Below are 17,095 nucleotides of genomic sequence, written 5' to 3' on the forward strand. Positions count from 1 at the left end.
ACATGGTTCCTACAACAACTGACAATGAACAATTGACTTTCATAGTCCTTAAAAGGGCTTTCCCCACAGGCAATGTCCTACAGCACCACAGTACCACTTGTATTGATTAAATTGCACAAAAATCTATTAGCAGGGGTCTAAAAATACCAAGGTGGACGCCCTCTTTCGTCAATTTGACACACAGGCACGCATCCTGTCTCCATTGTGCTTCCTGGGACCCATCAGGTGGGATCTCAACTGTGTCTTTGACCAAACTGAGCATCATACACACTGCCCCACCCACAGCTTCTCCAGTATTGTTCTTAAGCAGTAGGTATTTTCTGGTTATCATCCACAGGCCAATGGACAAGACGACAGAGTCAATGCAGAATCAAATCAAATAAAAATTTATTTAAATAGTTGTTAAAAGTCCAAGCGCTCAGTGAGCAAGCCAAGGAAAAACTCCCTAAGAGCATGAGGAAGAAAGTTGAGAGGAATCAAGACTTGGGGGGAGACTTTGATACATAAACAAAGAAGTGATGGGAATGATAAATAATTTTAATAACTTTAATTTTTGTGTGTATTTATATAATATATATGTTCTCTATGTAATTCTTTTTTTTAAAAATCTTATTAGTACTAGACTTCTTGATGTTCAGTAATAGTAGTTCAGGGCCATGGAGATACAGCCATAGCAGGGGGGAATTCAGGTTGGTGAGAGGGTCCAGGGTAGTGGGATGATCCTTTGTCATATCTGGTTAGGCATGTGGTGGCTGCCCCAGGGTGGATAGCAGGAATCAGGAATAGCAGGAAATCCTCGTCTCTCTGCCTGTCAGTACTTCTCGGGTAGGTGGGCAGCCATTTGGGAAATAATAAAGAGGCACAATTAGCTCTGTATGGGACTATATGTGGGATTAAATTATTATGGCCTAGATAAAAGAACCAAAAGGTTACACAGACTTGGGAGCATCTGGGAGCAGATATTGGCATCCATTCACTACTCTGTCAACCACATGTGATCACATGCAGTGACAGGATGACAGCACCAGCGCCTCAGTTTAACATAAAACCCTTCGCCCATGAACCTCTGGATCTGTACCTTTATCTAAGGTATTATATTACTGTAAGTACCAAATGCTAAAATAAATAAGTACGTTTTCAAAATAGACTTAAAGATTGAAACTGTGTCAGAGTCCCAGACACATTCTGGAAGGTAATTCCATTGTTGGGGGATCTTATAAGAAAAGGCTCTTCCCCCTGCTTTTACCTTATTAATTATTTTAACTACGGTAATAAGAAGCCAGCATCCTGTGATCTTAGTAGACATCGGGGACCATAATAGGAATTAAGTTCTTGGAGGTAATCAGGAACAAGCCTGTGAAGTGCTATATTCACCGTATTTCGCCACGCCCACTTTCAAGTGTGTGTTTCTTCCGCCTTTGTGTTAGAACTTCCGGTCAGCTATTTTCGCATTAGTGTACACTACTATATTTTAATGATTTTTTTCATAAAATAGGCATTCTTGTCTATTTACTTCTTTACTTAATTACTTAAAATTACAAAATGAATGCAAGGAAAAGATGTGGCCACTGATTATAAAATAGTTACTTATCTGATAGCCTCACAAGCACCCGACGCGTTTGCTTAATCGGAGCTTCATAACCGAGCCATTTCTCGGGATAAGGATGATCTGGTGTTGGTTTCCCCTCCACAAAATGATAAGAGCAGACGTATGGACGTTTGGGTGGATATTTTAAATGTAGCGCCTTCAGCCTTAGACGCATGTCCTCTTCTTTGGAAGGCGGTGGAAGTTATAAGGTGCCCCACAACACTCAGATCTTTTCGAGCTGTGTTCGTAACACTGTTGGTCAAGCCAAGTTTTCCTCTTCTTCCAATTATTGTGACACCCTCTAACTCAGGAGTGGCCAACCTACGGCTCTTTGCCTGGTTTCATGCGTCTCCCCAGCCGGTCCGCTCTCACCTGCACTAACGGTGTGTGTCGTGGCCCGGTTACCTCATCAGCTCTGAGGGCGACACACTGATACATCTTCGTGCTGCGCGGTTTGTTTACAAGCCTAGCGAGCCGATAATACTTTTAAACTTTTGGTCATTTCCGTGCCAAAACTAGGACGCGCAAAAACACATTTCGCGAGCGTAAATATTCGACTCGCGAGCGTAAATGTGACAGTCTCGAGCACAGAAAGCTGAATTGCGGGAGCGTTTCTGTTAGTGCGCGCGCTCAAACTGTCTTTTTTCATGCTCAAGTGTTTTTTTCCTTCTCGATTTTACAACGTTGCTTGCGCGACAAGCACATTCGCTTCGGATGTTTTTTGCGCGAGTTTTGACAAGGGGTGTTTTTGGCACTTTGGAGGCGGAGTCATGGGTGGTTTTGGCACTTTGGGGGCGGGCTCATGGGAGTTTCTTTCAGTGAATGCTATTGGCTGATGACTCCTGGTTTTGTGAGTGACAGCACAGTACATAAAGTCTTTTCAGAAGATGGCGGAGCACGACGAGCGCAGACAGGTGAGTTAGCTACCTATCTAGGTTTGAAGTAAATTTGGGGTTGATTTAATTTATAAATACAATTCAATAGACAGTCTTCACATTTTTTTTTAATGCGCGTGCATTCACTGGTTTATGTAGTACCTATGATAATTTTACTAAAAGTGGATTTTAGTAGGCTACTGAAGCGTTACCATAAGTCGTTTGAAAAAGTGAGCTGGGTTAGTTAGCTATAACATGGAGTTCAGGATATACCTTAATGTCATGTTGGTAACATTAACTTTTTGTTAGCTTGCGCTAGAGAGCACATATTAAATGGATTAGAAACCAAATACCTGTTACTGTTGCAGGGCGAGCCAAGGTTATTTGTATATTATGTTTCATACACAGCAGCTGTTGAAAGCGCTTAAAGGACAATGATATTTTTAACCAGTGGTCTTATTGCAAACAGTTTTGGTAGGCTTTTTGAATTGGCATTCATTGAATTCAACTCACTTAATCATACCATAACTACAGCTAATCTGCTCTAACAATAGTAATCTTTAAACTAACAGCTGGTAGTGGCTTAGTATGTTCTTAAGCTTTTTATTATGCTAACTGAGTATTAATTTTCCTAATGTAGATTTCCTATGTCTTTGCAGGACATTTTAAGCAGGCAGATTCTCACCAGGTTGCTCTCTAAATTGAAATGGGCATTTACAAGAGAACCTTGTAAACCTGGATTTAGATTACATTTACATTTATGGCATTTGGCAGACGCCCTTATCCAGAGCGACTTACATTTTTATCTCATTTTTTTTTATACAAGTGAGCAATGGAGGGTTAAGGGCCTTGCTCAGGGGCACCTCAGTCATGGCCTCAGGTCTGAGAATCAAATCCACGACCCTCCGGTCACAAGACCAGTTCCCTAACCACCAGGCCATGACTGCCCTAGATTATATGGAGTTTAAATGTAGGAAGGAATTGTATCTTTGTAATGCCCTTTCCAGACACATTGATGTGCCTACAGACATATTACATGCCTTGCAGGAACTATTAACGCTTGTGACAGATAGGGCTGCGGCGATTGGTCGACACAGTCGATGACGTCGACGCTGAAAATAGGTCGACTTCAATATTTTAAGTCGACGCATCAGTTTTGTATATTTATTTTTTTGTTTTTATTTTTATTAATGTTCCATTTTACTTTCTAAAATGCATCCGTTCAAAGAAATGTTTTTCCTCAACGCGTGACATCAGAGAGTCTCCAGTCATTGGTCATTTTCACTTAAAAGAACAATGCCGGCTGCAGCGGAGCCAAAGGAGCTTCACAAATGTCTACAGCAGGGGTCGGCAAACCTGTGGCACGCGAGGCATAATCACTGGCACGCGCCATGCTGGACCAGCATCAGTAAAAAATAATAATAATAAAAATCTCAGACAGAGAGCATGATCCTCCAATCCAGGGGTCACCAACCTTTTTGAAGTTGGGAGCTACTTCTTGGATACCAATTATTGCGGAGGGCTACCAGAAAGAAAGTTGTTGAGCGGGGGTGGGGGGGGGGGGGGGCGGTGGCAGTGTTGCAGTGTTGTCTGAAACGATATGTGGTAGTATAAACACCCCTCAAAAACAAGGGAATTAACATTTACCTGACGAATTTTAATGTTGCTTTGTGTTTCAGGTTTGAAAAGTGCTGGAATTTAGGCTAACGTGAGCGCAGCCCTGTTCTTAATCAGAATGTAGACAGCATGACTGTCGGTACGCAACAGCGTATCGATAGAAAAATAGTCGTTAGGGCCAGCCCTAGTGACAGACCAGATAGAACGTAATAGTGGAAGAAATATGCCAATTGACACAGTACCTGGTCAGACAGGGCGTCCTAGGTTAGACATTGAGAGAGAGACATTGCAGGAGCTCTTGGAAACTGACCTGCCTGTTCCCTGCATCTCTAAGATGATGGGAGTGTCAAAAAGAACAGTATTTATTTAAAGAACAGTATTTAGACGAATGCAGGAGTTTGGTCTTTGTCGGAAAAGGCACAGCAGCATGAGTGACGAGGAGCTTGACAGTGTAATACAGAACATTAAACAAGAAATGCCAACTGCCGGCTACCGCATGGTGAAGGGGAGGCTGCTGTCCATGGGTGTCCATGTCCAGTGGAGGAGGGTGGCTGCATCCATGCACCGTGTGGAGGAGGGTGGCTGCATCCATGCACCGTGTGGACTCTTTGGGCATCCTGACGAGACTAACTGGCTTAGGATGCGTCGTGCGTAGGACTTATTCTGTGAATGGACCTCTTTCACTTTGGCATGTGGATACAAACCACAAACTTATCAGGTTGGTGCTTTTAATTGTTAGTAAAAGGCTAAACGTAAGTAGACCGTCATTTTACTCATGTAGTAAGTAATTAGATTTGTTCATTGGGTTCCAAAAATGTTTTCTAGGTACAACGTTGTATTGTTTGGTGCAGTGGATGGATATTCGAGGAAGGTAATTTCTTAATTTCACTTGGTTTGCTAATGTACTTCTCACAGAAACGGCTTCATGCCATAATTTATGTACTACGAACACTAGAATCCTTGTTTTGTTAAAAGGACCGGTTGTCTTCACTTAATAATACAGGTGATGTGCCTGACTGCTTCTACCAACAACTTTGCATCCACTGCATTTGCTGCTTTCAAGGAGGCGACAAAGACATGGCATACCGTCAAGGTAATATTTGTGCAGTTTAAATAGATTTGAACCGTTGCTACATACACATGAGGATTTTTGTTGCATTATTACAAGCTCAAATAGTTCAAATTGGCTAGTCTTTCCATTTTTTTCTAACTAAAAGTTGTGAAATACCATGCTGAACAAACTGGACAATTCATAGTTAGTTCATTGTAGCACTAGGCAACTTCACAATCAGAGTCAGAGACCTGGCAGTTCAAGATAAAAAGTCAATGCCACAATTACTAATGCCTATAAAACCATCAGAAAGGAATAGGTGCATATTGACAGGAGCAAAGCTACTGCATGTAGTACATACGTCGACAGTTTGCTGACAATCTTTAACATGAAGTGACAGCAGCTGCACAGGTACAGGGATCTGACAGTTGTTGCACTTTGCCTTAGGCATCCTAGAGAACTCTTCAGCTGTGAAGGGCAAAGGGCTGGTGTCCAAGCTGCCCTGGATGGGCATAATATAATAGCAGCTCTTTCCCGTATAGCCAGTTGCCAGTTGGGCACCAGAATAGCCCTCTGCCTCAGGTGACACAACGTTAAGCTTTCGTTGCCCTGAGCCTCCTGTTTAATCCAAAAGTCATTATGGATAAGAAGCACCAAATAAATTGCTTGTAAAGCAACCTGCTAAGTCAAGATTGTCACTGAACTTTCAAACAAATAAAATTTCTTACCAGCTGCTTTGTACAGCAACCAGGCCCCATCCAAAGCAGCCATTTTGGGGAAGGATTCTGTAAGGAGTGCTGAAATCTGAGATTGAATGTGAAAACAAGTTGCATATAAAAAGTTTTGTACTTCTGCAGGGGATGGAGCCAATCCTAGCATCAACAGGCGAAGGCAGGTACACCATGGACAGGTCGCCCGTCCACCACATGGCCAATAGGGGTGCCGGAAAAAATTGATTCGAGCTCGAATTGCGTTTCTAACATTGAACAATTCAGAATCGGTTCTCATTTTTAAAAAATCTATTTTTTTTTCCAGGTGCGTGTGTGCCTTCTCAGCCACCGTAGTGCTAGGCAAAACAAGAAAACAGCTTTGACTATGTGCAGGCATGCTAGTAAAGCTACAGAGGGTTGTGCAGTGTACGGTATTTGTTGTTGCGCCGCTAAAGTATGAAGTCCAAACGGCTCCGCGGTCTTTGAAAGCAACCATTTGGAAACACTTTAGATTTTACCATCAACCCAGCCCGGGTAAGAATGGGCTTGATCGTTTGCACACGCATAAAGTCGCTACAGATGATATTCGGGAGTTACAGTGATTATAACTCCTGGTAAAATATAGTTAAAATAAAAAAATCATTGTTCATTGAGCACTCTAGTTTTGTCCTAACTTGATATTTAGACATAATACTGCTGGAACACTACGAAGTCGTGGTCAGAGGTGAACTTCGGTATAGCCAGTGTGTATTTTATTTAAAATAATTAACACTCTTGAGCCACTGTGTCTTTGGACATAGATAATGCCGTTTGCTGTGATTGATAATTAAAGTCTAGCTCTTATTTATGCATAGAAACGTAAATCAACAACATAATCTGTAGCGTCACAAACTGATAAGTTTAATGTATTCAGTTCAGTAGATATATGTGGCGTTTTAGAAAATACGGTATATATATTTTTTTCATCTGTGAAGTGGAAGTTCTGGCAGCTAACATAAGCCTACCCATTTTATTAATGTAACAGCACTTTTATTTTTGGAAGCACTTTCATATATTTTTTATTTTTGTGATTTGTTAAGGAAAAACGTGTAATTTTGTTTCTGGAAGTGGCATGTTCTCAGAAATAGGCAGCTAGCCTAAGCCTAATTCTTGTACGAAGCAATTTGTTGTTTTTACAGAAAGAGCAGTATTTTTGTATAATAAAATTTTTGAGTAGTGGCCAGTTCTGGCAGCTAGCCTAAGCCTACCAATTTTACCAACTTTACTACAGTTTTATTAGTTTAATGTAGTGTTCTGAGTGTCAGCCTCAAACAGACATGTTGTCTTGGATTTACCTTTGTGTGTTTACATTATTGCAATATGTTGATAAAACCTTTACAATCATAATATCTTTATAAATGTACTCTGCTTTCATGCCAGCAGACTGAAGTAGCTCGTTTTGAATTGAGAATAGTTTTGAATCGGAAAATAATCGTTTTTGAATCGAATCGTTGGGATCTGAAAGAATCGGGAAAAAATCAAATCGTGACCCCAAGAATCGATTCTGAATCGAATCGTGGGATTCCCAAAGATTCGCAGCCCTAATGTCCAACACACCCACACTCACTTACATGTATGGGCAATTTAATGACTGATAAACCTAACACACAGAGATAGGGACTCGAGTTTGGGACTCGGACTCGAGTCGCACTTAAGTCGCATATACAGTGATTTCAGACTTGACTTAGACTTGCATTCAAAAGACTTGCGACTCGACTTGGACTCGTGATTTGATACTCGTGAACAATCTTTTATTTGTAATGTTCTTTTGTGTTTCATTTGACAACATTTTCTCCGCCTGTCTGAATGCTTTTTACTTCCCGCTGACATTTTCGGCGCGCGGACCCTCGCGCCAGTTGCAGCGCATCAAGTATTTCGCAAGTGACCGTTGCGCGCGACTCCACACACCTTGCGCGAACCTGGTGCTGCGCGCGCCGCAAAACATCGCGATCATGGCGGTGCTGGTGAGAACGCTCGCTTCTGTTCCACCATTCATAATATGTTTTGGGTACAAAACAAGTACAAGTAGCAAATAGAAGAGCAGCAAACTACAGCGTGTGCATAAAAATACAGGACGCTGGTTCCACCACATCTACTTTTATTCACCACCTGAAAACCCAACCGGAAAGGTTAGTCACTGCCTGAAAGGTTATTAGCAATATTGCAATATTGGTGTTCAGTCATGGAGGCCTCATAATGCGCCCTCACCGAGCCAGGCTAAGACCTTTCATATATATAGTTAAAAATGTGATGATTTTTATTTCACAGCCCTCCTTTATCTTTTAGAACAAAATATATCAGATGTTCTACTGAAAGAAGAGAATATTGTATCCAGAAAAATGTCAGTTTTGTTAGAAAAATACTTTTTGGAGAAAAATACGGATACAAAATGTATCTGGAAAACATTTGTGTGTGCGTGCACACTTTTAAAAAAAATTGTATTTCTTCATTTACCAGTTTAAGCCATTATACATCAGAAGTGTCATAACAGACCATTACAACTATACAGTGATTTGCGACTACAGTGTCACTCAAATATTTGGGACTTGATTGGACTTGAGAACAAAGACTTGAGACTTGACTTGGACTTGAGACCAGAGACTTGAGACTTGACTTGGACTTGAGACCAAAGACTTGAGACTTGACTTGGACTTGAGGTCAAAGACTTGAGACTTGACTTGGATTTGCAAAAAATGACTTGTGAGCATCTCTGACACACATATTTGGACTGTGGGAGGAAACCGGAGTACGAGGAGAAAACCCACACAGGTACAGGGAGAACATGCAAACTCCACGCAGAACGGCCGAGACCCAGACCGCCTTGCTGTGAGGCTAACCACCACACCACGATGCCTCCCATACTTCTGCTATCAATAATCTAAATATTCCAACATACATCCACAGTATTTGGGAGTAGAACAAATCTCGTAGTAGAAATGACTTAATTAGGCAAATGTGTGTCAATAATAAGGGAAATTAGTGTGTCAATTGTTGGAATAAGCAATGACAAGAATACCCAGAATAACATGAATAATCTCCAAAATTAAAATTTTATACTTGCTTCTGAATGGTCAGCATCTTCAGGAACATCAATGGTCCTTCTCCCCAGCCCAGCCTTGAGAAAGCCCATCTCCTCAACAGTCTTGGGCGTATGAGCCATAACTTTGTCCATAAAAAAAAACTGTATGTGTTTTGACTTCACTGCCCTTTTTCGAGGCTTGACATTTGAGGTTCTCTTCTTAAACACACCTGGAAATGCTCTGGATAATGGGGGAATATAGCAAATGCAATCACTATTAATTAACATATATTTTGGATATGTCAAAATGAGAAAAAAAAACATTAAAAACTTTTATCCTTGGCTTTCAATTTCTTCCATGTTATTCAGATCTGGCCATATTTTCATCCACGCTGCTGCGTGAGGTGCTTGGGGTGCAGACACAGCGGGCGGGGGTGTTCTCTGGCCTATCTGCCGCCTTGTTCCTGGGGGTGCCTGCTCCCCTGATGCTCCATCTACATTATTAGCCTAATAAGTCATCCTAGTAGTGGTACCAGGCCTGATAGTTTTCAGGCGCCACGCCGGAATTCCGGCGTACCGACACGTCCGCGAGAAAAAAAAATCCGTCAAATCATAATGATAAACCACACACGCGCGCATGCTATCTGTTTTGAGGCTGAAATATGATCCTTACGAGGTTCCCAAGTTACGATTTTTCGTGGTTACTACACATCTCCCATTTACTGTATAAAGCCTCGTTTGGACCTAAGTGGTTCTGCGTCGTAAAAGGAACTTGGTGTTTGGTGTGCGCGGCGTCAGGATTAGTTAAACGCAGCTATGGATAAAGGTATTTGCCAAAAGGCTAGCTTTAGGATAGGATAACTGCGTATAGTACGTTATTTACGTACAGTATATACGTATGTTCCGATTTACACCGAAAATCGATTTACGACGGATCAACGTCGTAACCTGGGGACCGCCTGTATTTCAGACATCGGAAGAGCTTCAGAGGTAGATACAAGATAAATTCAGTATTTTATCTTTATTCTGATTAAGTTAAATTTATATCAGAAATATAAGTGTTTTTTTTGAGCCGGTACAGGTAGTCAGACGATCTGGTTCATCCTGGCCGCCTTATGGCATAAGGTGTAATACATGAACAAAAGCACAAAATGTATGTCCTAATAAACCAACACAAAATATTTATTAAATTTTATATATAAAAACTAACTATAATCATAATACTTGTAATTCTTTTAAACTTTATTTGCATAATTTCTTGGAGTTGTCTGGTATCCTATAATTTACTAACAGTAATGAAGAAATAATTAATCATGCCTGTTTTTAACATATTGTGTCTAATCTAAATCTTTAGGTTACAGCATTTTCTCAGAATATTAATAGAAATTAGTTTTTTATTTCACTATAATGATTACCTGACTTATTTATTATTAATTTATTTAAATATTAATTATTAAATATTCTAAATATGGTACACTAACACTCCATACATACACACACACACGCACCCCGCACTCAGAAAAAGTTCAGGCTCAGGAATTTTTCCCTCTATCACCCCTGCGGTACCGTGTAAACGATCAGCTTTAACGGTAGCACTAGCTAGATGAACTGTTGTAGCTACAAAACCTGACACTGGAGACAACTAAATCCTGAACTCGTTTTAAATTAATTACAAAAAGTGTAGCTACAACTGCATCACTAGGATATACCAGACGCCATACCAAAGTAAAATAGCCAAGTGGAAATTAGCTATGCAAAGATGGAACTAGATGGCTAACAGAAACGTGTAATATTGGGTTACTTTACCATTTTGAGATGGCAACTCCAAGGCATACTGCAGCATTCCAATGATGTGCCTCGCTGCATTTTGTAATTGCGACTAGTTTAAGTTAGAAGAATAAACAAGCTGTTAGTGATAGCTAACAAAAAAGGTCTTCGTAATGTTAGTTACCAACATGACATTAAGGTTGTATCCTGAACTCCATGTTATAGCTAACTAACCCAGCTCGCTTTTTCAAACGACTTATGGTAATGCTTCAGTACAAAAATCCACTTTTAGTAAAATTATCATAGGTACTACATAAATCAGTGAATGCATGCACATTAAAAAATTTTAAGACTGTCTATTAAATTGTATTTATAAGTTAAATCAACCCCAAATTTACTTCAAACCTAGATAGGTAGCTAACTCGCCTGTCTGCGCTCGTCGTGCTCCGCCATCTTCTGAAAAGACTTTATGTACTGTGCTGTCATTCACAAAACCAGGAGTCATCAGCCAATAGCATTCACTGAAAGAAACTCCCATGAGCCCACCCCCAAAGTGCCAAAACCACCCATGACTCCGCCTCCAAAGTGCCAAAAACACCCCTTGTCAAAACTCGCGCAAAAAACATCCGAAGCGAATGTGCTTGTCGCGCAAGCACCGTTGTAAAATCGAGAAGGAAAAAAAAAACTTGAGCGTGAAAAAAGACAGTTTGAGCGCGCGCACTAACACAAACGCTCCCGCAATTCAGCTTTCTGTGCTCGCGACTGTCACATTTACGCTCGCGAGTCGAATATTTACGCTCGCGAGTCGAATTTTTACGCTCGCGAAATGTGTTTTTGCGCATCCTAGTTTTGGCACGGAAATGACGCCATAAGAAGGATTTAAAAATTGATATGGAATTTTACTGGGAGCCAATGCAGGGCTGATAAGATAAGAACTCAGAAAGTCTAAGTAAATTCTGTATGATTACAATTTATGAGCTGAGGTCCCTAATAAGCAAGCCAGAGGTGACAGTGGCAAAGAAAACTCCCTAGACAGAATTAAGGAGGAACCCTTGGGAGGGCCAACACTCAAGGAGGATCCCCACATCCAACCAGTCCAAGCTTTGTTATAGTATATTTAGTCCAAGAAGCCAATTCAGTGTACATGTGAAAGCCTCAGTTACTCCAGTGGGTCTGGGGTGGGCTGTCACTGACATGGCAGCATCAGTCCATCTAACTTTGGTTCATCTACAGGCAGGACTAGGACTCAAGGGGACTCAAGACCAAGTTTGTATGTAGAGCATGTGGTGTAGATGTGCCAGTGATTAGCATGTCACTTCAGCATGTTTAAAAGGGCCAGAGAGTAACCACAGGGAGTGACCCAGCTACATCATCATAACAAACCTGAGTGAATGCAAGAAGTGGCTGGATGACAGCATCAACATCTCAGATTATCAGAAAGCTCTCCAAATGAGAACTCTACACCTTTATATACAGGAGGCTCTACACCTTTGTATGCAGAAAGCTAAGCAAAAACTTGAGTAAATATGTATTTTGCATAGATAAAAAAATGAGGTGTATTAATTACCTGAGTATTATGGAAGGCTGATCCATGACAGAGGCTTTATACATTCCTACTCATAAGTAAGTTTCTCCTGCTATAAAATACCCTGACACATATGCTCAAAACTATGCATATGAATGCTTCCACCAGGCTCACCCCATCCAAGTGCACCATGGGATTCTAACCCCCGCTGTATCTATGAAAACTGCCTACCTCTGGGCTTCCTGCAGTCCAATCCTGGATTGATTTGAGTCCGGAAAGAAATTCATAACAGTAAGCTCTATCACAGGTATATTAGCCCTTATACATCAAGGAAAGGATCAATGAGGTTACACTCAAAAAAATGATTTAGGGCCCTCATAAAGTTTAAACAAATATTTTACATAAAACATATTTAATTATCTGAAAATTATACTTTATTTATTTGAATTACTTAGAACCAACACGATTTTGATTAATATTATACAAATTAAAACGACCTGCATAAAATCTATTAGGTTTTTCCACTAAATCCAATAGGGGGCAGTGCGCATGTGCACGGTATCCGGAAACGTGCCAAAAACGAGCAGCTTGCGTCTGTACATGTCGTATGTGGTGGATATGAAACAGGTAAGCTCTTTATATTTTTACAATCTTCTTCTATCCTTTGTTATATATTTTTTCTGAAGAGTATTGGTGAATTATATACAGTTAATATGTGTTACATATTTTTTGTGATCTATTTTAAAGCTGTCTCATACTTCATCATCATCATACGATCATGCTAGCGAGTTAGCCAACTAACTAGCGATCTTACAAAAGTAGACAAAATAAGTAAATCGTTTTTTTGTAAAACATATTATGTTATGTTAAGATTAAAGTTTGTCCAAAATTATTCACACTAACAGTTTGTGGATTGTGAAATGAGCTGTAGGCGAACTTTTCAAATTGCCATTAGCATTAGCTTCCTAACTAGCTTGCTGGCATGATGCTTAGAAGCGCTAGCTGTGCATTAAAATGTGTGATATGTAGCCGTTGGTAAAATTATACTGAACTGAGACAGACTTTCTCACTTATTACTAACTTGTTCTTATATTGACTGTTTTTAAGGTATTTTCTGAAATTTTAAGAACGGTGGGGCAACCTCTCAGTTACAGTAAGTATTGGTAATCTCATGGTATTTTTCAAATATAATCCTCTAAATCACTCCTAAACACTCTCCATCTTTCTTTATTAGGTATATAAATGTGGGAGTGTAAGGTGTGTGGTACATCTGTGACCAATAGGTATGAAATATTAAAGCATTTTAAGCTAAAACATGGGCATTATGGGAACAGGTTCAGGTATCTTTGTGTATACAGTAATTGTCCTTGTACTTTTAAATTATGGAGTATCTTTTATCTTTTAAGGCACATATACCGTTCACACAGTACTCAAGTATGTCCAAAACCAGTGCACATAGCCACATTTTCATGTCAGTTGTGTGCATGCACATGAGCTTTCATATGAAAGAGAGTACTTCAGTCATGTGAATGAACATTTAAGGAGACAAGAAACTGACATGTATGTTTCAAGGATGTGAGTTTAAAACTAACATTTATAACACATTCCACTCTCACAAAAACAGGAAACATAATCCACATACTTTAGACGATGTCATAGTCAACGTAGAATCACAAGAAACAGGCAGTCCTATAGTTGATGCTCCTTGTTTTGCAGATACAGATATCAAAACTGAAACGGCTAATACAGCTTCAAGTAGCAATCAGCCGTGATCAGGGAAAAAATGCACCAGACTTTCTCTTACAGGCGACAGGAAGTGGTCCAGGACTCACCATTGGTTTCTGACTTCCAAAACAGATGGCCTGCCTTGTTTACTGTGAGTGAAGTAAGTATCTGTAATATTGTAAACTTCATCTGCAAAGTGTCAGTTTTCCTAATTATACATATTTTCTTTTTTGTTAGGTTTTCTTTATTTTTGTTCTGTTCCCTTTTTACTTTCAGGTGAATGCAGAATTCATGCGCATAACAACTTTGCCATTGCAAACTGAGGTTTTAGGACAGCTGGACAAATACACCGATAACTTGATTAAAATATTCAGCAACAGAGGAGGAGCTGCTGGGAAGATGATCAGGTTCATTATGGCCCCAACAGCAAAGGTATGAACATTATGGTGTTCTCTTTCACAGCCAGTTTAATCCTAATTGAAATTTTGGATGTCATCATTTTAGCTTAAAATACTTTAATATATCATACTGGTCACTGATATGCCACAAACTTTATGTTCCCACATTCATATACCTACCTTTTTTTAATTGCAGTGTAACTACATCTGTGTCAGACGAGACTGTGTGCTGAAAAGTCTTTGTGTTTACCTGAACGAGAAAGTTGACAGCCTTGTGAAAGAGTACCTGGTCAGTAGATATTATTTCACTGTGTAACGTTGTTTGTGTGCATTTTCTATTGTCAAGAAATGTTACTGGGCAGTCATGGCCTGGTGGTAGGGAACTGGTTTTGTGACCGGAGGGTCGTGGGTTCGATCCCCAGACCTGAGGCCATGACTGAGGTGCCCCTGAGCAAGGGGCCCTTAACCCTCAATTGCTCACTTGTATAAAAATTAGATTAAAATGTAAGTCGCTCTGGATAAGGGCGTCTGCCATATGCCATAAATGTAAATGTTACTTTCTTCTGTTCACCTTAGAACTGCAACAGTGAGGATACTAAGAGGGAGACTGCACTGACCGTAATGGGGCTTTATGTCCACAAAGAGGGCGTTGATGCTGTGGAGAAGCCTGAGGATATTGGAGTGATTATCGAGGGTACTGCGCTGCTGTGCAACCTGGGAAGCATTTCGCTTGGCTGTGCCATCCTGTTGGGATTGGTTTATTCACTTAACTTGAGCTACCCTCCGGAGCACAAATTCACATTTGAATTTTTCCAGAAGGTACTGATGAACTTAGATGGCAAAAAGCTTTCCCCAAAGGTCCAAGCCCTCAAAATTTAGATGCTTCAATAAGCTTGCATTGTTCACACATTCCTTAAAAATACATGGCAAGTATATGCATGTTACCAAATGCATACAGTTCTGTGTCTGTATTAGCTAGTTTTAGGAATGAATTGTAGCTGGTGCTCGGGAAGCCCATTAGATTTTTTTTGTGTATTTGATGAGGTTATGTTATTACTTTTTTTCTATTATTATTGTTATTATTATACTAGTATTAGTGACAGGGAAGTGACAATGGAAAAAAAATTTAAATGTATGTTTGGACTTTTAAATGTTCAATTTGAAGCTTAAAAATAAATGTTTTTGAATTTAACTGTTTGTATTGAGTGCAAAGTAATTTTTATTTGAATATAGCAAGTAGTAATAACTCTTGCAATACATAAGGTTTATGTAAAAGACCTGCATAAATCCCACAAGTACATAAAATTATAGGTTATTTAATTTATTCATACTTATTGAATGTGATTTTGAAACATAAACTTTAAAGCTATTTTTAAATTGTATTTATGTATTAAAATTGAATGGAAAATTTACATGTAATTGAAATACATAAATTTTAACTCTTGGGCTTAAATATTTTTTTGAGTGTACTTACCTGGTCAACCTACCTGTAAGTAGCCAGGTGCTCTTGGCAGATCATGCTCTTCCTTATTCCCTTTCCTCATCCTAAAGGACTTCTGTGCTGTTTTTTTTTTTCATTTTTACATTGTAATAATGTTTACAATAAACCTGTTTGTTGCCATACCCCAATTTACAATGAAACAGTTTGAATAACATTGCTGTTTCAAAATGAGCTGAGAAAACCTTGAAAATATTATCCCGGCAAACTATTGTATCTTGATGGTTGATCCCTATGTGGGTAATTCCCTATGTGGGTAATTCCTATGAGTTAATCCCTCATATGTGATTAATCCCTTTGTGATTAATTCCTATGTGGTTAATTATTATAATATGGAGCATAAACGAGTTGCTGTGTTGTATGACTTCTGAGGACTGGCTTTCAATACACTGTAGTTTTAAATCTGTGATTCAGTGTGGTCTCCACTTCTTCTTCCCAAACACTGGGCATGCTTGTGTGAGTATGTGTCTGTCTTTGGTTTTTGGAGCTGATTATATTGTAAATTATTTTTATGGTATCTCTCTACTTGTGTGGCAGTTAAGAGGAAATTTTGAATAGAAGATCCCCTTTCTTTTTTCAGACTGTGAACATGTAGCGCCCCCTTAACTCTAGATAATACGAGTTAGGTGAGTTCGGGCTATCTTATGTAATTTATGAGCTGTTAGCAAAGGGCTTACTCTTGCAGAACTATCTCCTTATCATAGACATAAGAATAATAAAATACCTATTAATAACAATAATTAATAATTATATATTAAAATATATAATTTCCAGAAGTGTTTGTATTTATAGCAGGTGTTTATTCAACCCCAAAAAAACTTAGAAAGGCTGGGATTTCCCTGAATCCAGTCTCTCAAAAAATTACACTCCTGCAACAAATGCATAAAATGAAAACAAAATAAAAGTATTTAAAATACCCAGATAACAAGTATAACTCTTTACAGTACAGACTTTCATTCCGAATGTTACCCCCTCTGTCTGTGTGTGTGTGTGTGTGTGTGTGTGTGTATTTGGTGTAGGCCTGATCCGCTGCTTGAGAACGTAGAGGCCACAAACAAAAAGAATGTAGACTAACTCAGGGTACCCGCGGGTCCTTAAAAAGTCTTAAAATGTCTTAAATTTAGTTTTCCATATTCAAGGCCTAAAAATGTCTTAAAATGTCTGGAATTGTATGAGGGGAGGCATTAAATTATTTTAAGTGTGTGTTGTTCAGTTGTTCTGGCGCGATGTGAACTTTGCCGAATCTAGCACTAATGCAGAAAATAACCGCTCCAGGGTCCTAG

At 39.5% G+C, this 17,095-nt stretch overlaps 1 protein-coding gene across 2 annotated transcripts; it reads left to right on the plus strand.

The window, feature by feature from the left end:
* Positions 1-500: 500 nt before the first annotated feature.
* Positions 501-15,533, plus strand: LOC143489352 (uncharacterized). 2 transcript variants are annotated; one of them, XM_076988313.1, is made up of 11 exons: positions 501-2,502; positions 4,143-4,798; positions 4,906-4,951; positions 5,084-5,173; positions 12,360-12,818; positions 13,299-13,344; positions 13,426-13,474; positions 13,998-14,076; positions 14,193-14,348; positions 14,511-14,603; positions 14,891-15,530. In XM_076988313.1, the coding sequence occupies exons 7-11, from the start codon at positions 13,434-13,436 to the stop codon at positions 15,191-15,193; spliced, it is 672 nt and encodes a 223-aa protein (XP_076844428.1). In that variant the 5' UTR covers positions 501-2,502; positions 4,143-4,798; positions 4,906-4,951; positions 5,084-5,173; positions 12,360-12,818; positions 13,299-13,344; positions 13,426-13,433; the 3' UTR covers positions 15,194-15,530. The 2 variants fall into 2 exon arrangements, with proteins under 2 accessions (XP_076844428.1, XP_076844427.1); XM_076988312.1 differs by lacking the exons at positions 501-2,502; positions 4,143-4,798; positions 4,906-4,951; positions 5,084-5,173; positions 12,360-12,818 and having other exon boundaries at positions 12,852-13,344; positions 13,908-14,067; positions 14,154-14,348; positions 14,891-15,533.
* Positions 15,534-17,095: the final 1,562 nt, after the last annotated feature.

This window comes from Brachyhypopomus gauderio, unplaced genomic scaffold (assembly GCF_052324685.1).
Source record: "Brachyhypopomus gauderio isolate BG-103 unplaced genomic scaffold, BGAUD_0.2 sc61, whole genome shotgun sequence".
NCBI classification, from domain to species: Eukaryota; Metazoa; Chordata; class Actinopteri; order Gymnotiformes; family Hypopomidae; genus Brachyhypopomus; species Brachyhypopomus gauderio.

Coding starts and splice junctions, on each gene's coding strand:
- LOC143489352 (XM_076988312.1), top strand. CDS start 13,975: ATGCACCAGACTTTCTCTTACAGGCGACAGGAAGTGGTCCAGGACTCA. Junction 14,068..14,153: donor GATGGCCTGCCTTGTTTACT/GTGAGTGAAGTA, acceptor CTTTTTTGTTAG/GTTTTCTTTATTTTTGTTCT. Junction 14,349..14,510: donor TTATGGCCCCAACAGCAAAG/GTATGAACATTA, acceptor TTTTAATTGCAG/TGTAACTACATCTGTGTCAG.